Source organism: Macrobrachium rosenbergii, chromosome 37, assembly GCF_040412425.1.
Source record: "Macrobrachium rosenbergii isolate ZJJX-2024 chromosome 37, ASM4041242v1, whole genome shotgun sequence".
In the NCBI taxonomy this organism is placed as follows: Eukaryota; Metazoa; Arthropoda; class Malacostraca; order Decapoda; family Palaemonidae; genus Macrobrachium; species Macrobrachium rosenbergii.
The window spans coordinates 34,268,197-34,293,994 of NC_089777.1; the positions used below are offsets into that span (position 1 = coordinate 34,268,197).

General features: G+C 37.9%; 1 protein-coding gene across 18 annotated transcripts in view; it reads right to left on the reverse strand.

Annotated features, from left to right (window-relative positions):
* LOC136825475 (ras-specific guanine nucleotide-releasing factor RalGPS1-like) overlaps positions 1–25,798 on the reverse strand; it is a 195,931-nt gene that overhangs the window by 29,763 nt on the left and 140,370 nt on the right. For all 18 annotated transcript variants that reach the window (XM_067081994.1, XM_067081996.1, XM_067081992.1 and 15 more), the window contains 3 exons: positions 10,890–11,025; positions 2,405–2,592; positions 1,520–1,666 (listed from right to left, as the gene is read on the reverse strand). In XM_067081994.1, the coding sequence (XP_066938095.1) occupies positions 1,520–1,666; positions 2,405–2,592; positions 10,890–11,009 (455 nt within the window). In that variant the 5' untranslated portion in view covers positions 11,010–11,025. The remainder of the gene's footprint in view (positions 1–1,519; positions 1,667–2,404; positions 2,593–10,889; positions 11,026–25,798) is intronic.

The following is a 25,798-nucleotide window of genomic DNA, read 5'->3' on the forward strand; positions in this document are numbered from 1 at the left end:
CAATTAAAATGGATTAAAATAATTTTTTCACTAAAAGCAAAAGAAAATGATACAAAATACATGAATTCAATATGAATTAAAAATTTCATGAAGATTGCTTGCTTCATCATTCCTCAGTTACATAAGTTATATGACAATTTATGCAAATATCAGAGCTAAATCTTCACCTACATTCTAGTTCATTACCACAATACCCATACAGAAAATGTTTGGTTTTCTGATAAACAGCTTACATCACTGCTTTCATTTTAATGTGTTTTGTACAGTACACCTAATCACTGGATCTCCAACATATCACAACCAGGGAATAAAGTTTCTAATCAATATGGTATGATGCATGAAATACAGTAATAAAAACGGATTCACTGTTTTGTTCTATGACATTTCTTACTGCGAAAGCAATTGTTCACCTTGTTTTCATTTTTTCAAGAATGTACATGTATTATCTAATATCATCAGTATTATGTATTTTCAAGGTACATTAAAAATGCCTTATTTTTCTTGTTTGAAACATGGGAAAAATATCTTTTAATATTCTTCAAAGAATTTTAATTTTATGTAGTAATTAAGTCAATTTAATATCTTATAATCTTATAAAATAACCAAAATAAAGAAATTAGCCCAATGATACACAGCAGTTAAAAACCCACACTGGCATTTTTGTCGGTGTGGGTTTTTAACTATTGTGTATCATTGGGCTAAATTCTTTATTTTGGTTATTTTATAAGATTATAAGATATTAAATTGACTTAATTACTACAGAGAATTTAAATTCTTTGAAGAATATTAAAAAAAATTTTTCCTATGTTTCAAACAAGAAAAATAAGGCATTTTTAATGTACCTTGAAAATACATAACATCGATGATATTAGATAATACATATACATTCTCAAAGAATGAAAACAAGGTGAACAAAACTAAGAAAGAAAAACCAGTACTAAATTACAAACGACCATTTCTTATTCATCAAAAAAAAAAAATAAATATTCCCTATGATTACACTCAGCATCCTTGAATGATTATTATTTTTGTATCCCAATTCCCCAAAAATAACAAGAAAGATTCCTGTCTATTAGGAACGTAACTAAGTATGGAAATAAGTACCTATCATAGCAAAAGGAATAAATGGAATGACAAGGTAACTATCACAACAAAAGGAATAAATGCAATGACAAGGTAACTGTCACAACAAAAGGAATAAATGCAATGACAAGGTAACTATCACAACAAAAGGAATAAATGGAATGACAAGGTAACCATCACAACAAAAGGAATAAATGGAATGACAAGGTAACTATCACAACAAAAGGAATAAATGGAATGACAAGGTAACTATCACAACAAAAGGAATAAATGGAATGACAAGGTAACCATCACAACAAAAGGAATAAATGGAATGACAAGGTAACTATCACAACAAAAGGAATGAATGGAATGACAAGTTATCACAACAAAAGGAATAAAGGGAATGACAAGGTAACTACCACAACAGAAGGAATGAATGGAATGACAAACTTACTTGAAAACGGGGAAATCCATCCTAGTGATCTGGGTGGCCAGGTCTTCGGGCACCACCCTCAGGAGATCCAGGACAGGTGGGGTGTCAGCATCCTTCCCACGGGCTGGTAGGCTAGCCGACTTATGGCTATGGATGCGGGGTAACGTTCTGCATATGGAAACAAACGTAGAGATTAATGTGAATGATTTAGTAATTGAGTAAAGTACATTCTAAATAAATTCAGTTTAAATGGTAGTAAATAATTACGCAAGTATATAAATTCTGTAGCTAAACGAAAGCACGCATGTAATTACGAATAAAAAACTGAAGTTGATAACAGATAACTTTTCAATATTAAAAGGATATACAGCTGTGAAATTACAGCAAACAGATAAAAAATTTACATGTTCATCAGATATAAAACTCAATGTAGTCGATTTTAGAAACTAAATTAGCCTTGGCTTAAGAGTTTACAGCACTGAATTTTATAAAAGGCATTTAATTAGGATCACAGTTCATCTTTCTAGTTTGCTTCTCTAGCTAAGCAGTAAGACAATAGGTATGGTCTCCAAGATATCATTGAAACTGTCTATCAATTAGACAGTATTCTGCATTTTCAAAAATTACGTTTTAAATAAAATCATGCGCTTCTCTTTGTGAGACAGTCTCAGCACAGCTTGTTAAAACTGTTAGTTTCTAAATATTGAAGGATAAATAATCTGCTCTAAACTTTCCCTTATGGATGACAAGTGCCTCTCTTATTAAAGAAACAGCAAAAACATTAAAACATAAAATAATACATTTACCTTACCTTAAGCAGTATAAATCTTACCAACAACAACAACAACAACAATAATAATAATAATAATAATAATAATAATAATAATAATAATAATAATAACTTACCCATAACTATAAGCAGCTTTGGTGAGGGCCTTCATGCCGTCGTGGGTATCGTAATCGGTTTCCTGAACTACCTTGCGATACACAGAAGATGGGGGAGAAGTACCACGGGCACACATTGGCATGGCCATACCCCTCCCGCCCCCACAACCGCTGCTACGTTCCTCTTCATCATCGCTGTCCATCACACTCTACGGGAACACGGAAGTGGCAGGGGATTACTTGATAAGAAAAAGACTTTCAGGGATGAACGTGTTGCCATGCTTGCTTCTTCATGCAGCTTTCTTTTTAAGAGGGTTTTGACCAGCACAGGCCTATGCTAGAGTTAAAAATGACCCTTGGTATGGGTACCAGTACAGTTGAAAATGGCGCAAAAGGCTCTTTACACCTGAAAAATCTCCAGCGTAAAGAATACAGCATTCTAATAAGAGGTGAATCAACTGCCTAACTAAGTATCAAGGCAGTTGAAAGCTGTGCTTGTTTAATCTCAATTAATCCCTTCAATCGGTCAGCGTATAAGTTTTTTCTTTCAACTTCAGTAACATCAAATATATTTTACACCTGTCATTACCTTTTGCCAGTACTTTAGCTAACGAAATCGAAAACAACTCCATGAACAATAACTTGAGATACTGAGAATCTCAACAAATTAACATCACCAAAAACTAACATTTACAGAAAAAATCACTTCGATTAAAGAAATTCCACATCATCCATTCAGTGGCATACGGCAACGCAGACCTGAAGTTACTTCCAGGTATAATACTTTTACATCAACCCCGTAACAGCTGTTACAACTACAAGACTGCGTTAGCAACTATGACACACCAAAATCAGCCAACATGTCCGCGTCAATCAAAATTTACTTCTTCACTTCTGTAATGGTAAACTGACTGAAGGAGCCCAAACGCTTCATCAGATTATCAACATACAAAGAGAATAAGGTAATACGATAGTATCTTTCTGAAATACATTTACTACCCACGTAGTTTAAATCTGGAAGAAACAATACGTACTGTAACTGGAAAGAATTCCACAAGAGAGAGAGAGAGAGAGAGAGAGAGAGAGAGAGAGAGAGAGAGAGAGAGAGAGAGAGAGAGAGAGAGAGAGAATGAAGTTAAGACCTCGCCATTTAAAAAGGTGGGAACGAACAGGGACTTTCCCAAGGAAGCTTCAAGAAACCTGTCACGACGATGAAGAGATCGCCTCAAAGGGGTCCAGGGATAAGCCAGCTTAAAAATCTAGTAACAACTGGACATGCATACAAAGCCTTTTTCGCTCGCATGCATAAACGCTAACACCACTGAAGATTAAAATGTAAATAAGGAGACTGGGATGCAAAGTCAAATTGACTTCTTGTTTTCGTATAAAATAGAGATGGGTAACAATTTAATCAGAATAGAAAACGCGACTTGCAGTATTCCTCTGAGAGAGAGAGAGAGAGAGAGAGAGAGAGAGAGAGAGAGAGAGAGAGAGAGAGAGAGAGAGAGAGTCTTCCCATGGTACGAGAGAATATTCTAGAAGGCACAAGGGGGTAAATACTAACTATGAATCATTAACCATCATCCAACTATCATTAGAGGTCATTTTCTCCCCTTTGTAGACGCTATTTGTAGCTTAGTAAATATTTCCTGACACGAAACAGACTCGGAGGACGTCTGCATTATCCAGTGTTCGCTTTACCGATAACCTATTTATTTACCAAGGCGCTTCTTAGGAATCATTTTGGTACGAGTATAACTCGGCAAAAATCTTCAGTAATCGACGAGATTCAAAAGCCTAGTAAGATTAGTACTGAGAGAAAAGTTATGTCTTAAAGAGCACATTTCTATAAAGGAAAAGAGTAAATCACCAAAAATTTCATACTCAAGTACATTTATCAAAATGAAAAGAAAATGGAAGACGGAACACAGCAATAATAAACTGCACTCTGCCACGGGTGCATATTTTGTCAACAGAGGGCAGAAACGAAGCAGCAGAACAGATAATTCTACATTCAACTCAGCACATTGAAAAATCTAATAATGGACATACAAAACTTTGGCCATAAGGTTAAAGAGGCGTATACACAATCACAAGGCAGAAGTTGAGCAGAGCAAAAGACATGGAGAAATACGAAAGAAAACAACGAAATGAGAGAGATTTTCAGAGACCTTTCTGAACTTATCATATTTATAATCACTATCTTTTGTCGGTAAAAGCCCCTTCTTAAACGTTGTATATAGCTTCGTGGGATGGGGCGACGGGAAATCACACACACTTATCCACCCTGAATAGCAATATATATATATATATATATATATATATATATATATATATATATATATATATATATATATATATATATATATATATATATATATATATATATATATATATATATATATATATCTCAACCACCAAGCATCACACTCCTAACCTTCTATGCAGTTTATATAAATGCATGTAACAGGGACACAATCCCTACAGGAAAATATGGAAGCAGAGTAAAATGAAGCAATATATTCTGTATACGAAAAAACTGTCATAGCAGTAAAAACATTGCAATGCAACTGATGTTTATTGATGTACACAAGCTGCTACTAAACATCTTTCATAATGGTATGGTCTTGTGAAGTGCGACTGCAGCGTCTAAGGGACGTAACTCTTAGAAGTTACAAAAGAGAGGCTTCTCAAAGCGAAGCAAAAAGCTTTTCCATTGCCCTAGCTTCCACGCATGCACAATATCATCAATTACATGACTAAAATATGACAAAACTTTTAAAAAATCAGACTGCAAGCTGCACTGGGCCTGACTGCAAAGAAAAATGCAATATTTTTCTGTTTTCGTAAGAGCTATGACTTGCAAAAAATAATATACTTTCTTTTAAAGGAAAATGTCGCAAAAATTTGCATATAAAAACACATCCCCATAGCGATGTCTGTCTTTGGGTATGAGAGCATAGTGGAGAGGGAGGTTCCATACCTATACATAATGAACAGGTAAACAGGGGGCTCCTGTGCAGACGCCTACCTAGGGAACTGTCAAGAAAGAGACATGGAAAAACTTGTAGTTTCTGACGGGGGAAGGACCTTGCCTGTATTTCTCGTCAAGGATACACAATTTCATATCACATGAGCATATTTCTTTCCTCACCTGAGGACACAGTATGGAAACAATTTTTTGCATGCATTTTAATCTCTTTTTTTTATTCTCAGTCAGAAAGTATTTTCAATATATTGTCAAACGGAACGTGTAGTGATTGTGAACACTGCTGAGTCAAGACATGTCTTAGAGTGTTGCTAAAGATGCTCTGCTTGAATATACTGAAATATAACATCACCTGGGTCGAGATTAAGGGGGAGAAATATAAGTCAGTCATTCTATTTCCAGAAACAGATTAAATTTCATAGGTTATATCATTTTCATCCACTGTACATGTTTCTGAACTCTTTTTATACCAAGACGAATTCATCTTTCATTAAAAATTTCTCATGAATGGATGAACAGACTTTGTTAAAACTTGGCCAATAATAATGATGTAAGATACTGGAATCATGAAAGGGTAATGCCATAAAAGTGAAAGGAGACTTTAAGCCATGGTAAGAAAAAAAAAATCTTTTCTTTATTAGGAGTTCGATACACGAGTATTCACAGTCTTTCAAGGATAATATCTGGGGTAGGAAGTTTCTATGCTTCTTGTTTATTAAGAGCTACGGACTTTGAAAATCACGATTCTTCTATTAAATATTACCAAACACCTTGCACAAAGGGATACGGGGAACTGCAACTGTCTTCTCATTTGTCCTATAAATAACATCTCAACTCTTGAAATAAAACTCACTGAGATCTACGAACAAACACTTTCCATGCTGAGGTGACCCGTTGAGCAACCTACTCTATACCAAACCCTTGAAGAAATAAGATAAAAACAAAATTACTTTCTTCCAGTTATAACACCTCCCGCATCAATATTTTTTCATTCACAAAATCTCACACTTCGAAATTAAACTCAACGGTCTGAGGAATGGCAACCCGAAAAGCCATTAACTTTTGCAATACTTCCATCACTGTCAGAGAGAGAGAGAGAGAGAGAGAGAGAGAGAGAGAGAGAGAGAGAGAGTCCGTCTTCTTCCACCACTTATTTTGCCAAAGTCTGAAAAACCTTGGATGGCCTACCTTTGCCACCGAGGGGTGTCTTTGTACAATTTCAGAAATGGTCTCGTTTGTTCGTATTTAGACCAGATTTCAATCGATGATGACAAAACGCCCTGTACGTTACCTTTATGTTATAATGTTATATAACTATGTGATGCTAAAAATTATATAATAAAAGAAAATACATCATGGTTTCCTTATTAAAAACATCCTAAGAAATCGTACAAAGCCATTTAGTATGGGAGATGAGCAAGCTAATGAATGACATCCGTTTAATCTAGGATTATTTCTTCTGAGAAAAAGGACACCGCCAACTCTCCCTTAATACTGATAAGATTAAGAAACCTTTCATTCTTCCCACACAATCATCCTCTCCAGGAAACATCTTTCTTCAAAAATGTTGAAACCAACATTCTTTTTCCGGCCTGATAAATTTTATAATTAAGAAGACATTTAAAAGAGGACGATGGCACCATTACCCAAGTCAAGGTCTAAAGACCTCGACCCAAGTCAAATGTCTTTCTGGAGTGAAGATGCAGATGACGGTGGCTTTTTGTGGAATGAGAGAGGAAAACCTTAAGGATTCTTTTTTTTTTTCAAAATCAAGTTGTTTTCATTGGCTTTATACACTTTTTTTTGGCCAAAGAAATAAACATTCATAAAGACCTAAACATGGAGGGAACCCTCAGCAAGAGCTGACATTTTTGTAGAGATGGTGCGACAGGTTATAACAGTCCAAATCTAGATCAGTAATGAGAGAGAGAGAGAGAGAGAGAGAGAGAGAGAGAGAGAGAGAGAGAGAGAGAGAGAGAGAGAGAGCGACAGTCCAAATCTTAGAGAGAAGAGAGAAGAGAGAGAGAGAGAGAGAGAGAGAGAGAGAGAGAGAGAGAGAGAGAGAGAACTACGACTCTTATTCAATAGAGCAAACGACTTTTGAAATAAATACAGAGACATCTGTCAATCGATGTTTACAATTTTCCGCAATTGGGCATTAATCATTTCTTTTACAATATGTTAACTCTACGCAGGAGGGGCCAGTCATACACTGGGCAAATAGCGGACAGAACCACTCCAACAAAAATCGTGCTTGGCCTTGCAATTCATCGCATTCAGCAAAGTTAATGAACTCTTTGTTTACCACAAGGGTTCTTTCAGTTGAATTTAATGATTTCTTCAATTTCAAAAGACGTTTTTATCCAATTAAGAAACAGTGAATTGTATCTTTGTTTTCAACTACAATATTCCTTACTTCCATTCAGGAAAATAACAGATTCCAAAACTGCATTTCACGCAATGAAAACAGTTAATGAAAACAGTATTCTTTCACGGGTGTTATTTTCAACAAAGCTGAAATGGAAGGGATCTTACATCCATTCATCACAGTTAATTACCATTTGCTCCTTTTCACCAAAATCATAACTCAAAATCATGGTAAATTTTCTTCCCCAAAAATGGCAATTTTGAGAGAACTAATGAAGCCTCGGTTTCCACATCACCCGAAAAGGGATCTTCACTTTGTCTGCTACAATAGAAACCTTTACTATTTACAGCATGAATACAAATTATTCTTTGCTTTTATACTTCTGGTCTTCAAAATCAGACCAGTTAAAAACAACTCTTGCCTTATTTCAGAATAAATATATGATGTTATCTGCCTTGCTTTTCGTCACAAGTATCTTTTATTTACTTGTAGGACTGACTGCTTCATGTTGTCACTGGTGCACAAATATAACATTTATTCACCGGGAATGAGGAACCTTCTCCACTCGTCTCTAATGACACTGACCACCTCTACAAGAACATTTAATTTTTCCCCTGACATCAACCTGTCAAGAAAAAAGCAATGTTATTACTAACAGATATCAGTTTAGCATGAAATTTTACTCGATTTCGGGAACCTTTTTCTTACAACCACATTCTATTCACGAGCAGCTAATATCCCATTTTTAGTGTTCTGGAAAAGAAAGCTATTGAGATGGCTTTATCCGCCCTCAGATCTTAAAAACTACTGAGGCTGGAGAGCTGCAAACTAGTATGTCGATCATCCACCCTCCAATCATCAGATATACCCAATTGCAGCCCTCTAATCTGAGTAGTTTTTATTTTATTTAAGGTTAAAATTAGCCATGATCGTGCGTCTGGCAGCGATATAGGACAGGCTACCACCGGGCCGTGGCTGAAAGTTTCATGGGCCACGTCTCATACAGCATTATAATGCTGTACAGAAAACTCGACTGCGCCGAAGAAACTTCGGCGCATTTTTTACTTGCTAAGATATGACACAAGTCTTCAAGAATACCGAAAGACTAATAAAAGACAACTTTAAATTTTGTGTAGGGGAGTCAGTCAAAGAAGCCCTCGCCTACAACTATCACACGAGAACGAAGAATGGTAATGGATTTCTCTTCCTAGGCGTGTGGCTTCCCTATTCCTTACTTCTTCTTCTTCGTTTTTAACGTGCTTTTTCCCATGTTTATTATGGGGTAAGCACGATGCCTTCTTTTGAAGGACTTTGATTTGGCGTTGGGGTAGGCCGTAGCCTCGATCGGCTGCCCTGCCTGACATCGCTTAGACCCCGGTGGCGAATGTGTACATGTATCGTACCCTATTCCTTACACTAACGCAAAACCAGGTGGTGGGTTTAGTGTGGGAAAAGGTTGAGGTAATAAATGATATCATCAATTTTCGTTTAAGTCAAAACCTGAATGGGCTCTTTCAGGATCAAAGAACTTAGACAAAATGGTGTGTTGAGATTAGAAAGAAGAATAAACCACAAAATGAATTCATCCAAAGTAAACAAAACATTCTAATTTCTTGACGTCAACATCCGATTATACCCAAGGGGTGTATCCTTACTGTGTATATTTAGTAACTGAACAATTTATATTCTTGTTATCTGCAGTATTAAACTGTGATAACAACTAAACTAAATTTGCTATATCTAGTTAAATAGATCATTTCCATGAAGAGGGCACTGGCTTTGTTAAAGAATAATACTAACTAAAGTACGAACTTCTAGCTAAAAAATCATACACAAGACAAAAAAGCTGTAGGACTATAATGTAACATTCTGTTTACAAGATTAAAAAAATAGCAAACTAATATTCAAAATGAAATCCTGTTAAGGAAATATTAGAAACATTTTAAAAGTTCAGTTATGTAAAAATAACCAACACGAGATGATAGGACTGGTTATGAAAACCACCGAAGAAGTCTGTCGAAGAAAAACTAGCAGCGGCTGACATGATCCATCACCCCACCTCTAAAAGAATAAGCAACCCTTTATGCAATACACATCCCCTTTTCACTAGAATCAAGACTGTCCATTTTTGCCTGAAGCACATGAAAGGCACCACACAAATCCAACTCCCTGGTGGAGGGCGCTTCTAAGGCACTGTTATTCTCTCTTCCTTCGGGCACCCGACTCAGAATGATTATATACATTCTCATCAAGTGCCTACTTAAAGAGAGGGAGTAGGAGGAGGATGGAAAAAAGAGGAAGAGTTGGAGGAGGAGGAGGAGGAGGAGGAGGAGGAGGAGGAGGAGGAGGAGGAGGAGGAGGAGGAGGAGGAGGAGGAAGTTCAATATTATCGTCTGTTCTTCTTCGTCCACTGCTCGTGAATCGTGATTGCTTGGGCGCGCAACCGGCTAATGGAGAGTGAGTGAGTAAGTAATGCTGCGAAAGCAAGTGAGCGGGTGCTGACTGCAAGTGTCAGTACTGTTCTGGAGCAATGGCGTGTGTGCAAAACAAGGTATGTGCGCTTGACGGATCCTTGATGAACTAGGGTGTTTGTGGATAAGAGGCAAACGTGAAAAATTGGGGGAGATTAAAATTACCAACAATAACGCTATATACACGCACACACACACACACATATATATATATATATATATATATATATATATATATATATATATATATATATATATATATATATATATATTATATACATATGTACATATATAATATATACATGTATAACTGAATCACGAAAATATGGAACGTGATGAATATATAGATAAAGGCAAAATCCACGAAGGAAAGAGAACACTGGAGACTGCTAAGTAAAGGACGACAGTCGAAAGGCCTCGCAGCGCTCCAGTGTTTCTCTTTCGTGGATTTTCTCTTTATTTATAATATATACATATATATAATGTATAAATATAAATACACATACACACTTACTTATACAGTATATATATATATATATATATATATATATATATATATATATATATATATATATATATATATATAATATACACACATACAGACATGAAACTGGTGTTAAATATATGAGGCAGAGACAGAGAAACAGAGAGCGAGAAACAGCTGATCTCCTTTCTTACCTCATTGATGCGGAGGGCAGCGAGGCTATCGCAGGAGATGTCACGAGGCATCTCGGAGTACCTCATCTTCGTGTATGGTAACGGGGGCTCTGATGATGCCTCCTCACCCGCCCATGACATGACAAGACCTCCAACCCTGCAGAGGACGAAGGAGAATCATTAGGGCAATCGTACCTTTAATATAAACCATAGTTTTTTTACTCAACCCTGCAGCAGACAAAGGAACATCGTTTGGGCAATCGTATCTTTAATATAAACTAAAGCTTTCTTTTACTCAACCCTGCAGATGACAAAGGAACATCATTAGGGCAATCGTACCTTTAATATAAAGTTAGGCTTTTTTTTTTAATCAGTAAGCAGATTCCCATTTTAGGGAAATGGTTTATTTACAAAAAAATTATATCAGCTGTCTTCAACCTGAAACAGCAAAATCACGGATGAACCTCCTGTGGAGAGAACTGTCAATGCTATCAGTCGCTTCATACACCTACAAAGAAAACACTTCAAAATAAATTACATGGCTTTAGACAACTTTGAACATACTAAACTAAAATATCTGCAATAGAATACAGGAATAAAACACTAAGGAAACTGTTTCACTTCGTTTGTTTACAAGTATAATAAACTTTTATCCCACCCATGCTAGTGTAAAACTCTTTACAAAATACCACAATAAATTTCTTCAAGTGAAAAACTCTATACAAAAATCAAATAAAAATTCCTAATTGAATGATGTCAACTTGCTCTCTGACGTAAAGAGGAAAAATCTATCACCACTAAAATCTGTATTATTAGACTGCTTATAAAAAAGAAGTTCAAAATACTTCAGTAATAATCATCCTATTTTTCTTTTAAATGTCCCGTGGCGTGGGGGAGGGGGGGTTTTTGTTAGCACTGTGAACTGAACGGGTACTCTGAATGGACAGGGACATTGGGATAGTTGGCAGAGTGTAGAGATCCCCACCAAACTGCCTGTGTTGGCATATGGCCTACATAATCTCAACCAACCACCACTTATACTGTAGAATTCAGTTCATCACTACAGAAGAACAATACATGAGAGAGACCTAACTCAATAGCATACTTGAAAAACAAACTACAATTCCTTGTGTAGATGAGTTTCTCTTTTTCCTCCGGCCTGCAAGAGGGCAACTAAGTGACGCTGTTGTGGGAGATATTTTAACTTATTTAGAGGGAGACAACACGCCCTTGGGTAAATGATACACTGCCAACTGAATATTAAAGTTTTTTCATTTCTCGTAATCGTGTCAAACAAATACGAATCAAACAATCATATTACCCCATCACTGAGGCAGAAGAGTCAACCAATTTCCTCTATCTTTCGTATATTCAATTTGCAGACTTTGGAATTATCTGCCTTACCTACAAATCCTGAATCTGTGAGCGAACTTGATTTAAGGAGCTCTTCGAGAGCAAAAAGAAACATAACTTCCGTAACAACTTGATTCTATAATGCGATTCAAAGAATGGCCACTTCAGAACGAAACCGCCGTCGAGGCGATAGAATTTATCAAAGCTGTACTGTCCTCAGTGCTAATAGTACAGATGGCTAGAGGAAGTGAATATCGTTGAGTACACACAAACAGATGAAGTTGTGCTATACACAAACTATATGTAAAACTTCTATCGCGAGAATAAAAAGGTGATATAAAATGCAAACATGGCCAAGAGGAAAGTACTTTACTGCAGGGTGCAAGTTCTTTTGCCATTACATTAGGCGAAAGATCTTTCACTCCAATGTTTCACTTTCCTCGTTTATACACTTACGTTCATGCGTATGTATATATGTGTGTGTGTGTTTGTGTGTGTGTGTGTGTAGCGCAAGGCACTTTTTAATTAAAACTCAAAAACGCCTACACAAGCATCATACTCCGCGTAGTAGGTATATTCATTTCGGTGGGATGAACCGTGACATTACCAGAGACAACAAACTCGGTTTACTCAAAGCAGAAAAGATCTAGGACTAATTAGACGACTGCCATGGCGGCACACACTAATGTAAATTAAATAAAGCTCAACACCCAAAAAGAAAAATTCTTGAAACGCATTTTCAACAGTCCTGGGGAGGTCTGGCACGTTGCAAAAAGTAAAGAGGGCTTATCTATAATCAATTGCTTGGCAAATCTCCAAAAGGAGCTGTCAATTTTTCTGGCCATTTAACGAAGTTCAGAATCTTAAAAGGAACTTGCAATATCCTAAGGATCTTTAAACGAACTTACAATATCCTTTATGCTAATAAGTGCATAAACAAGATTAATGAAAGTGCACGGTCCATTCATTCATTTTTGTTACAATGTACTATACCAAATCTCCAAGCAACTGGATAAACATAATTATGTGCCAGAGAGGGTGGTGCTTTAAAGATCAATAAAACTGATGTAAATTATATATTGATGCACAAAATTTAACGGAAAATAATTTTTTTGTTGTGACAGTATTTCGCTTCAAAACTGACTATATGCATACTTCAAGAGGCTGTGTATTTAAGACACTGACAAAGCTTGGGCTTACATGGATACGCGCGCGCGCACACACACACTGCACATCATTCTGTACCTTGTGATCGAGTGGACAGCATCGTGGCTTTTTGCAAATGCAGATTAGAGTCTTGGTGACATGAGGGGAAAGGGTGTAAGGCTCGCAACCTAATATCATGCGCAGAATTACAAGGGAGAGGAGCTGTCTCTTGGAAGTTACTTCGTTAATACGTAACTTTTCCCCTCCGACAATCCCCAGAGCAGATAAGATAAAACGATAAAACCAGAGTCTATTTGTCATCCTTTCATCCTGCAGGGTCACAGAGGATAACGTCATTCTCGCGATATTTCAGCCAATACACTTGAAGGTGCAAGTGCAGAAGCGAAGGGTTTCCTCTGAGTCATCCTCCAACACCCGATCTCCCTCCCATCGTTAATCACGAAAGCCTAGCCTACTTCTCCTTCATGAACAATTCATAGCCTTGAGACTCCGAAGATTCGGAACACGCCAATGTAGCCCTGACGGTCGAGACTGGGCCAGGGAGGGGGAGTGCTGCTGTTGTGTTGGACGGGGTAGAGGTGGGAGGGAGAGGGGTTGCTCCCTTTGGCCCCAAGCTACATAGTGGTGAAAAGGGGAAGGGGAGGGTGTTGGGGGGAGGGGAGGGGGAGGAGAGACAGTAGGGAAAGAATTCCAGGCTCTGACCTTGGCACCATTCCTAACTCGAAGTCAATTACCGGGAATTGCCCAGCCATTCCATTCCACTGCCAGACTCTCTCTCACTCTCTCTCTCTCTCCTGCGATGTCCTTCCGAATATACACCCCTTGACGAGGTGACACCATGCACCCCTGGCTTTCGTTGCTTGGACACCGTTCAATATCACGCCATTGTGTCTCTTTTTTTCTACGTTCGGGGACAGACAAGCCGTTAAGAGGCAACGACGTCTACCCAGTCTGGTGGTGTTCTTTTTAAGTGTACAACTCTATTTTGGCTGTTCTCATAACACTTCAGAGACAACATCTACATCTATGAAAACAGCTTATACATACAAACGATCCATCCAACCAGCCACTAAATAAAAGGCGATTTTATTGTTGCTGCATAATGTTAAACTCGTACAACCAGACTTTCAGACATGTGATGCAAGTTGCATAACCCAAAATTACTCTGAGCGACAACTAGTAAAACTTTGAAATGTAGGGGTGGGTATTTGTATTATGATTTGGTGAATGTGGCAGAGGAAGCTGATCCGAGAGAAAGTGGAAGGGGGTTCAAGTCAATTTTAGAATTCGTGTGGAAGTGATTATTGAGGAAATAACAAGAGCAATTAAAAGGTTGAGCAATTAAAAGGTTAAGCAATGGTAAAAGGCACCAGGGGCTGATGGGATTACAGGAGACTGGCTGACCCGCCCTTATTTGGATGTACAAGACGTAACGGAAAATGTTACAAGAATTATGTGATTTTTTTTACTCTAATGTGCTTCGAGAAAAATCAGAACAACTCTGGCGCAGACTATGTGGTGGGTATTTTTACATAGCGAATAGTACCCCATCCTGCAACTTTTCTGGCAATAACCTGGCGCAGAGAGAGAGAGAGAGAGAGAGAGAGAGAGAGAGAGAGAGAGAGAGAGAGAGAGAGAGAGAGAGAGATTCTGTAATAATTAAAAATTTTCTTAGACTTTAACTGACAACCTTTGTAATTCTATTCCTTCCTTCAGAGAGAGAGAGAGAGAGAGAGAGAGAGAGAGAGAGAGAGGAGACTCTGGTAATAATTAAAAATTTTCCTGACAACCTTTGTAATTCTATTCCTTCCTTCCTTCCTTCCTTCCTTCCGAGAGAGAGAGAGAGAGAGAGAGAGAGAGAGAGAGAGAGAGAGAGAGAGAGAGAGAGAGAGAGAGAGACACGTTTTAATCTACCTCCATATCGCCCTACATAAAACCCCCAAAGACAATAACTTAGTCAGCCCCGTCTCCTTGACACCAACACTCACTGTTGGCAAAGAAAACGTTCCCAAGGCTGCAGGTGGTGTTCTCTCCCCCCAAAACCGAGCTGGGTCTTCGTCGGCAATCTTCACTGACCTTTCGTTTAATATCTCGCAAGGGCCCTCCCAAAATCATCCCATTTCCGAGGCCAAGAGCCAGTTAAGGAAACAAATTATTGCCTTGCTCAAGGTTCTTCCAGCGTCCTTTAAAGATACAGAGATTATGTTTTCGGGGAAAGCACATCTTTGCACTTGTGTATGGTATCAGATTCAGCATCAGAATGCCACAATGACTTTGTCAGCCACAGTTTGTACAGTTTTGTTGAACACGAACTTTCATTCCAGAACTTTTGTTTCTATCAGAAATTTCTTTTATTTTATTCTAAATTTATTCTAGAATGCTGTTTTCATACTTATTTTTTGTCATCCGTCCATCAGGAGGGCCAAATTTACTTGTCAAAATTTTACAGATTGTTCAATAACTAGTTCTTTCATTCCATAACGTTTTGTTTTTATTACAAATGTCTTAATTTATTCTAGTGTTGGTTTCATATCTACTTAGTTTTCAGAAAAAATTGAAAGAAAATCTGGGTGTTATTTGCCTAAGAGTACTTTTCCATACTTTGTTGCCAGGTCTGTCGTTGTTCCCTGCAAAAAAAGTTACGTTCTGCCTAAAAAGCAAGAGCCTGTGCTGACTCAAGGCAGCTTGATTCTCCAAAAACAACGTAGAGAGAGAGAGAGAGAGAGAGAGAGAGAGAGAGAGAGAGAGAGAGAGAGAGAGAGAGAGAGAGAGAGAGAGAGAGAGGGTGGGGGATTCTAATCTTCCTATTCTTAAAACCATTTAAAGGATCTGAATTCTGTCAAGTCCTGCTGAGGGTGGAGGTAATCAGGGCCTTTGGTGATATTAAGGAATCCTTTTAAATAGATCAATCACGACTTAGTCCTCATGGGGCGAGTGCAACTTGGTCATCAACGCATTGGCTGAATGACTGTTGTTTGCGAAGATGTCTTAGAAAACTAAAGGCGAACCTATTCATGATCTACACCGTTTCATTTTTCCCTGTGGTGTACATATATTCACACTGCATAAATAAATAAATAAATTATATATATATATATATATATATATATATATATATATATATATATATATATATATATATATATATATATATATATATATATATATCCCACAGAACCGGAATAAATGGCAGACCTCTGGGAGAGAAGTGGGCATTAGATTATCCTTCAGAACGTGTCATGGCCATTCCTGGTGGCTGTCCGTGCACCGAGCCAGAGAGATTTGGGACAGAAATCTCCCTTTTCGGCGTCATTCAAGAGATTTTCAGCTTTAAAAAAAAAAAAACTTTAAAATGACGTAAATAGAAAATAAAAAAAAATCTGGGGCATGCGCGCTGCAATCCCCGAGTTATTTTCGTTCTCATATTCAAGGATATGCAACAAGGTTAATCAAGAATTACGAGCGCGCAGGATTTAATTACATTACATCCATTATAATATATATGCATGTATATTATATAAATATATACATACTTTATATATATATATATATATATATATATATATATATATATATATATATATATATATATATATATATATTTATATTTATACACATATATAAATGTATACATATTTACATATATCTAAATATATACACAATATATATGTATAAATTGTATATAATTTGAGCTTTTCAGTCGAGAAACATGCCGAGTGCCATTTTTAAAATATAATAAATTAAATTACAAAATACTTTGACCCAGGATGGCACTTGGCATGTTTCTCGACTGATAGCCTCGTATATAAATATATATGTATATACAAAATCAACTTTTACGTCTTTTGCCAAAGCCTACATGAGAAATCTTTCCGTGCCGTTCGACCTCTGATGGTGTGATTCCAGGTGGTAAAACTTCCGTTCTTTGCATATCTTTTCAGGATGAGGCTGCTGGCCCCTAGCCCTTCTCCTCACTGGCTCCGATCTACTACTATCGACTAACTTCCAGGGTCTTTTGGTATGTTAGGTTCCACTGTTCTTTTCCATACTAGCTAAACCACCCAGCCCACCCCTCCAGTTGATTAACTTTCAGGTACTGGATTCATTGCTTTGGTTAATGGCGTACTTGCACTCTCAAAGAGAAAGTATAATATTAAAACAAAACAAAAAAACACTTCAAGAGAAAGTAAACTCATGAGGAGACACAACAATAACCAATATGTACTAAAGAAAGTGTAATATTAAAACAAAACAAAAAAAAAGATTAAATGTAAAAAATCTCAAAATCAAATTGACTGTAAAAACATTCAACAGGCAACTCCAGCTTGGAATAATTTAAACAAGAGAATAATCTGAATAATTTAAACAATAAATAGAGAATAAGCTGAATAATTTAAAAATAAAGAGAATAGACTAAATAATTTACAGTAAAAAGAGAATAAGCTGAATAATTTAAACAATAAAAAGAGAATAAGCTGAATAATTGAAACAATGGAAAGATAAGACATGAAATTTCGAGAGTTGAAGAAGCGTGAAAATGCGAGGTAAAAATTCGCACAATGGAAAAGCTGGATACGAACGTGACCAACAGGATAAACAGAAGAATATCAATGGATAAAGAAAGGGGGGAAGAAAGGTACGATGCTGAGAGAGAGAGAGAGAGAGAGAGAGAGAGAGAGAGAGAGAGAGAGAGAGAGAGAGAGAGAGAGAGAGGATAAAATTAATTTTAAAAATTGACAAACAGAGGAATATCAATGGATACAGAAAGGGGTGAAGAAAGGTGCGATGCAGAGAGAGAGAGAGAGAGAGAGAGAGAGAGAGAGAGAGAGAGAGAGAGAGAGAAGAGAGAGAGAGAGAGAAAAAAACTTTAAAATTACAAACAAGAATATCAATGGATGCAGAAAGGGGTCAAAAGAGTTACGCTGCAGAGAGAGAGAGAGAGAGAGAGAGAGAGAGAGAGAGAGAGAGAGAGAGAGAGAGAGAGAGAGAGAGAGAGAGAGAGAGAGTATAAAATTAATTTTTAAAAATGACAAACAAGAATGTCAATGGATGCAGAAAGGGTGAAGAAAGAGAGAGAGAGAGAGAGAGAGAGAGAGAGAGAGAGAGAGAGAGAGAGAGAGAGAGAGAGAGAGATAAAATCAATAAAAAATGGAACGTGTTGTTGTCAAGGCTCCATCATTTTCAAATTCGAAATAAAAATTGACAGGCAACACCAGCACGAAACCACCATCAGGAAATTGACGAGAAAGTAACTGAAAGGAAAAGATTGGAAAAAGATTAAACAAAAAGGCGCCCTGGGGAAGAACAAGATACGAATGTGAGGGGGGGATATAACTGATAGAAAGACCGTAATGGAAAACTGAGGGAGAAAGAGCAGAGCAATAGCATACGCAATACACAGACCAATTCTCTCGAGTTTATATATATCTATCTGTCAAGTTTGTACTTCCATATCAAAACTTTCATTAGAAAGTTTTGCTATGGAATTCTCTTCTATCTTCTGTATCTTCATAAATCCTACAACTTATATACAAACGATATATATATATATATATATATATATATATATATATATATATATATATATATATATATATATATATATTATATATATATATATATATATACATATATATATATATATATATATATATATATATATATATATACATATATATATATAAATATATTATATAAATATTTAAAATTAATTTTAAGCTATTTCTTCTTTCTTCTAATATGGGATGACTCGAGTAAAGAACAGATAAAGATCACTAACATATGAATCCCCATTCTTTCCACATGACCAGATCATCTCAAAACACTGATCTCTACCACATTCAAACTTGAAACTGCTGCATCCTGGATAAGGCCCGTGCTGACTACTTTCAAAACACTAGTTACTTCACGAACTTTTACAAAAAAGCTCACCATTCACCTCTAAATTATACACACATTCTCGCTCCCTGGATGTTCAGGCCTCCTTTACATTGCCTCTTTCACTCCTTCTATCCTAGTTCCTCATTGGGCGGGTTGGTATCGTTCTCGGCTAGCACTCTGCCGGGGCCCGAGTTCGATTCTCCGACCGGCCAATGAATAATTAGAGAAATTTATTTCTGGTGATAGAAATTCATTTCTCGTTGTAATGTAGTTCGGATTCCACAATAAGCTGTAGGTCCCGTTGCTAGGTAACCAAATGGTTCTTAGCCACGTAAAATAAGTCGTAATACGATATCAGAGGCGTATCTGATATCGTGTTCAATCAATACGCCTTTTCCTATCAGGATGCGGGAGCTCTAGAAAGTGGAATCCTACTGATCTCCGTAAATCTATAGGAGATGAGGTCGCTAGCGCCGTGGCTTTCTTTATCTTACCGGCTTTATAACACAGCCAACTAATAAAAGTACCTATTTCAATGGTTAGGTCAACAGAAACAAACAAGTAAAAAATGCGCCGTAGTTTCATCGGCGCAATCGAGTTTTCTGTACAGCCGCTACAGCGTATAATCAAGGCCACCGAAAATAGATCTACCTTCCGGTGGTTTCGGTATAATGCTGTATGAGCCGCGTCCCATGAAACTTTAACCACGGCCCGGTGGTGTCTGTGTGTCTATCCTATATTGTTGCAGGAAGCACGATTATGGCTAAATTTAACCTTAAAATAAAAACTACTGAGGCTAGAGGGCTGCAATTTGGTATGTTTGATGATTGGCGGGCCAATTTGCAGCCCTCTGGCCTCAGTAGCTTTTAAGATCTGAGAGCGGACAGAAAAAGTGCGGACGGACAGACAAACTAAAAATGAGAATGATTATTTGTTCGCAACTTCAAAGAGGGCGTGCGAACCTTAAAAGGTAACGTTTACTTCAGTTTTCGTTATCATATAAATAAGTAATACCAAAGCATTAAAGTATAAAGTAAGAAAATCTGGAGATTGGAACATCTTCCTACTCACTGCAAAAATACAGAGGTCTGACTTGATAAAGCTCAAATACAAGGAGCACAAGAGTCGACAAAGAAAACGAGAGGAAAAACAGACGGGGAATAATAAACGAAGTGTGCACAAAGGGGAATGAGGCAAAGAAATCTCAAAAAAGAGGGAGGAAGAATAAAGAGATAAAAAAAAAATGGGTAATGGTGAGAATTGAACGGAGAGAAAATCTTGACAATGTTGTGATCTCTTCTCTTCCGGATTCCCACGCAATTCCCGCACTAGTCGGAAAACAAAACTCGCGAACTGAAATTTCCCATACAAAAGGTCTCAGGACAAAGGGAACCGAGGATTGCAAGACTTCCGCACACAGGCTTCAGAGAGAGAGAGAGAGAGAGAGAGAGAGAGAGAGAGAGAGAGAGAGAGAGAGAGAGAGAGAGAGAAAACTTCTGTAATAATTAAAATCTTGACTTTTTTCTGACAACCTTTGTAATTCTCAAGGCCAACAGAATTCTGTTGGCCTTGGTAATTCTAATCTTTCTGTTTCTCCGACTTATAACCTGCCTTTCTTGACGCACCTGGTCTACAGTTCCCTTAGTAAGCAAGCCCACGCCTTCCTTGCTTACTTTTCCTTTACTTAGCCTTCTTCGGACCTGTGCTAGAAAACGTCACTATAGTACCCGCCCCACTGACCTCTGACGTTTAAAATATTGGCATTTCTACGTATTAAAGCTGAAGTGAGACAAATTCAAACGAGTTAACCTTAAGCCACCCCCTGTTCAATTGTCGAAATTCAGTTCTGCATAACGAGTCAAACTATGCCACTCTTAAACCAGTCTTCTTTCTAGCACATCACTGTCAGTCTTTAGCCAGTCCTCGTTATTGTTAATACATTCAATTCTATATAAATGTTATCAATATGTCAGACATAAACCCATGCCTCGTTCAAATAATGAAATACCGTTCTACAAATAAAAAAAAAAAAATAGAAAGAAGCATTTCTTATGTTTGTCATCATTCTGACACCAAAATTCAGCTCTGAGTAAACAGCGTTCAAACAAACTAAACTTGAGCCATTTTCCGGTAGAGCAATTACGTAAAAAGGTAATAAGAAAACACAAGGATTCATCCTTATGCAGCCACCGTTTTACTTCCGGAGAACCCAAACAAAAACTGTACCCAGATTTACAGGTTTCCAACATGCAAGACCCAGTCTCTGTGCTGGAAACGCGCTTGACAGTGAAATAACGAAGTCATTCCAGTAACGCGGAAGATCTTAAGATATTAAACAAGACCTGGCATTTTTTTCATTATGACTGAAAGGGAGATTTGAGTTGAGTTGAGTTTAATAACGCTCGGTTAATAACGTTGACTATAACTAGACTAAACTGCAAGGCAGTAATTAGACGATATCTTAACATAATTATATGTGAAAGTGATAGAAGACTGAGAGGTTCATTTAATGCAGGCAAGTTTCCAGGGTTTTATTTCGTGAAGTTTTAACGTGCAAATGGTTCCTTTATGTAAGTCTTTTGTATACTGAATGAATGCTGCTCATTGCATATGGTCAGAGTCTGTTTCAATGAAAGAAAAGACGTGCTACATACAAACTGTTTAACTATCCTCTATTTAATTGTGGACTGAATAAAAAAAAAAAACTCTGACCACCTACGAAGAGCAATATTCATTCAATATATAAAACATTGCCCAAAGAAAACATTTCCATGTTAAAACTTCAAGAAATAAAATCCAAAAAACTTTCCTGCATTCAATGAAACTTTTAGTCCATTACTGTCACTTATGCTTAATTTCGGATATAACTAATTACTGTCTTGCGGTTTAGGCTGGTCTATTCAACGAGACTGTAACATTTTCTTAATCAAAATTTCTCTTTCAATCATCATAAAAACAAGTAAAAATGCCCCGAGGTTTCTTCGGCGCAATCGAGTTTTCTGTACAGCGTATAATCAAGGCAAGCGAAAATAGACCATCTTTCGGTGGTCTCGGTATAACGCTGTATGAGCCGCGGCCTGGTGGTGGCCTGTCCTATAACGTTGCCAGGTGCACGATTATGGCTAACTTAACCTTAAATAAAATGAAAAAAACTACTGAGGCTTGATGGTTGCAATTTGGTATGTTTGATGACTGGAGGGTGGATGATCAACATACCAATTTGCAGCCCTCTAGCCTTAGTAGCTTTTAGGATCCAAGGGCGGACAACAAAAGTGCGAACAGACAGACACAGCTGGCACAATAGTTTTCCTTTATAGAAAACTAAAAATGCCGGATCTTGGTTAATCAAATGAATGAATATCTCCATCAAGCATTACTGGCTTTGATGTGTGCACAACTGGTCACTCGGCAGGCTCGAATGCTTGCTACTGTCTCTCTTTCAAACCATACGCTATCACACTCAGGCCTCTGGGGCTACATACCTATGAAAGACTTGTAGGTATCCAGTTCTACGATAACATTTATAAAACAATTTGAACACTATGTAAAGATACCAAACTAAATTAATAAATAAACAAGATATTCATGGCATTAAAAAAAAAACTGGAATTGATTGCATAAGTAAAATGGCCTCAACGTGCAGTACTGGAAACATCTAATCTCATTTAACAGGACTGGCTACTTGAATCTCAAGTCTCGTAAACCATTTTTGACATCACGCTCTTGGAAGAGTAGGTTCCACCCAATCACTCGACCTTTTATTTTTTTTTATTTTGCCCATGCATCCAAACCGGAATGGCTATATCAACAAACAGAGCATTAATGTTCATGTGTGCATCAAAGCATCAAACTCTTGAACCTCAGTCACATCAAACAGCTGCCAATTTGCTGGGGTCATTTTCTGTTAATTGTGGGATGTTCATTTTGACCTGACCTATCACAATTGCCTCGCTTTTTAGTTTTCTGTAGAACAAAACTATTTTGCCGGCTTTGTACGTCTGTCCGCACTTTATTCTCTCCACACTTTTTCTGTCCGCCCTCAGATCTTGCAAACTACTAAGGATAGCGGGCTGCATATTGGTATCTTGATCATCCGTCCTCAATCATCAAACATACCAAATTGCAGCCCTCTAGCCTCAGTAGCTCATTTTATTTAAGGTTAAAGTTAGCCATAATCGTGTTTCTGGCAACGCTATAGGATAGGCCACCACCGGGCCGTGGTTAAAGTTTCGTGGGCCGTTGCTCATACAGCATTATACCCAGACCACCGAAAGATAGATCTATTTTTGGTGGCCTTGATTATACGCTGTAGCGGCTGTACAGAAAACTCGATTGCGCCGAAGAAACTTCGGCGCATTTTTTACTTGTCTCTTTCTCTCTCTCGTCTACTTGTTGACAAACGAATGTAAAAAATTAAATTACTTCAGACGATAATTAGTTACCAAGTAACAAGTAACAACCTAATGGTGCAATTCCCATGGCGACTCGAAATTCACTCGCCTTAGCAGTGGGGCTCGGCCATAATACATATAAATAGCTCATACTGACACAAAGCCATCTTTATCAGATTATAATCCAGTAAAGAATAAAACTCCAACAACACTGAATACTAAGGTCATCAGAGAGAGAGAGAGAGAGAGAGAGAGAGAGAGAGGAAGGAGAGGAGTTGGGAAGGGGGTGGGGCTTAAGCCCTCTGCCTGATAAAGATAAGAAAAGACTTACGGACTTCCTTCTAAAACCGATCTCTGTCTCTGCCCACACCTTTCCCATCCTCCGAGATCACGGGCGACAAGCCGACGCCAGGATCAACAAGGGGCCTTCAGAAGTCCTGCTCCAAAGAAGGCTGTTCTTAAGAGACGACAAAGAAGGCGATGATCTCCTTTGTCGAAAATCAGAGGAGAGAAGGGGAGGGAACAGGGGAGAAAGGGAGGGATGGAGGGATGGATGGGAGGGGAAGGGGAGAAAAGGTCAACTCATGGACGGAAGGGTCAAGATAAAAGAATTACTCCAAGACGTGTGCCCACTAATTCATTCAAGGCCAGTGCATGGGAGGAGCAAAGGGGGGAAGGGGAGGGCCAACATGCTGCGATTGGGGGTAAGGAAGGGAAGAGGGCTCACATGAAAGAGAACGGGGCTAATAGGAGGAGAGGGGGGAAGACAAGAAGGAACCAACTTCTGAGCAAGGAGTCGTTGAACCGTCTCGGTCATACACCAGGAAAGAAACACGAGAGCATATTCTCTCTCTCTCTCTCTCTCTCTCTCTCTCTCTCTCTCTCTCTCTCTCTCTCTCTCTCTCTCTCTCAGTTCTCTGAGGCACACGCTGTTCACAGCAAACCGGAACTCGCACTTGCCATATGGGTAGCACGGCAGAAAGGACCCGTTCAGCCAGAAGGTTTTAATCTGCACGGACCCTTCATCAACTGGGAAGATTGGGGCATACTCAAAACACAAACGAGCCAGTCTTTCAGCATCATAATGGCGCCTACATCAGCTATCTCTCTCCTCCTTCTCATTATTGTTATTTTTATTCTTATGATCACTGCTGTGTAAACACGGCATAAAGGTTGCACCAACATCCGCAGCAGGATCTGGCACATCAAACAGCCACAAGAAAGGTCAGTGTTTTTGCATCCTTGTTCCTGGCTAAGGACGACAGGAGGGCTGGGAGTTATATTTTGGGTGAATCACGACTAATCGTATTATCTAAACAACAAACGCATTATGCTTCGAAATGACTGGCTAGCCAGAGGAATCAAATATATAACCCATCTATTTGTATGTAATTTTTAGTAGGATGCATAGTTCTGAAATTAGTAACTTACCAATTCTGGAAAATGACAAAAAACGAGGACTTTAGTTTATCAAGTAGTTGAAATACTTTATCACGACCGAACTGAGTAAGACACGGTATTCAGGGCGAGACAGAAGCCCGATCCCAGTGTCAGTGTAACAGCAACCTAATTTCAATTAAATCAAAAGGATTCGAGGGAAATTCGTTAAGGAAAACACTAATACGATAACAATACAACGGCAAAACCTTAGGCTTCTAGCGTCATGACTTTGCAGCAGGACGAAGTAACTTTTTTAAAATTTCATTTATTCTGTATTTTCTTTTTTAGGTGGACAAAGCTATCCTATCCCAAAACAAAGTTCAGCTACAGCAAACAGATTTTACAGAATTTCATTCTTCAGAGAGAAACGCTTTCAAAGAATGGTTAAGTGCTGAAATGTTTAGGTATCTTCCGAACTAAAACTCACTCCATCAGTAAACAGAGGAGCACATGTGTTGCTTACTTGCACAAACACGAACAAAACACAAAACCAAAAAAAAAAACAACTACGTTGCAAACTTGACAGATCCCTGCAATAATAGAGCTAATTGCGTCATCGAGTTTCAGCCCATAACACTGCCTCTGCAACTCCTCGAACAGGGACACAGGAGTCTGGAAAGTCATCTAAACTGAATTATGTAGTGAAGAAAAGCGAGTTGTTCATATACAAGAAAGAAAAGGCTATAATCTTTTCAAACT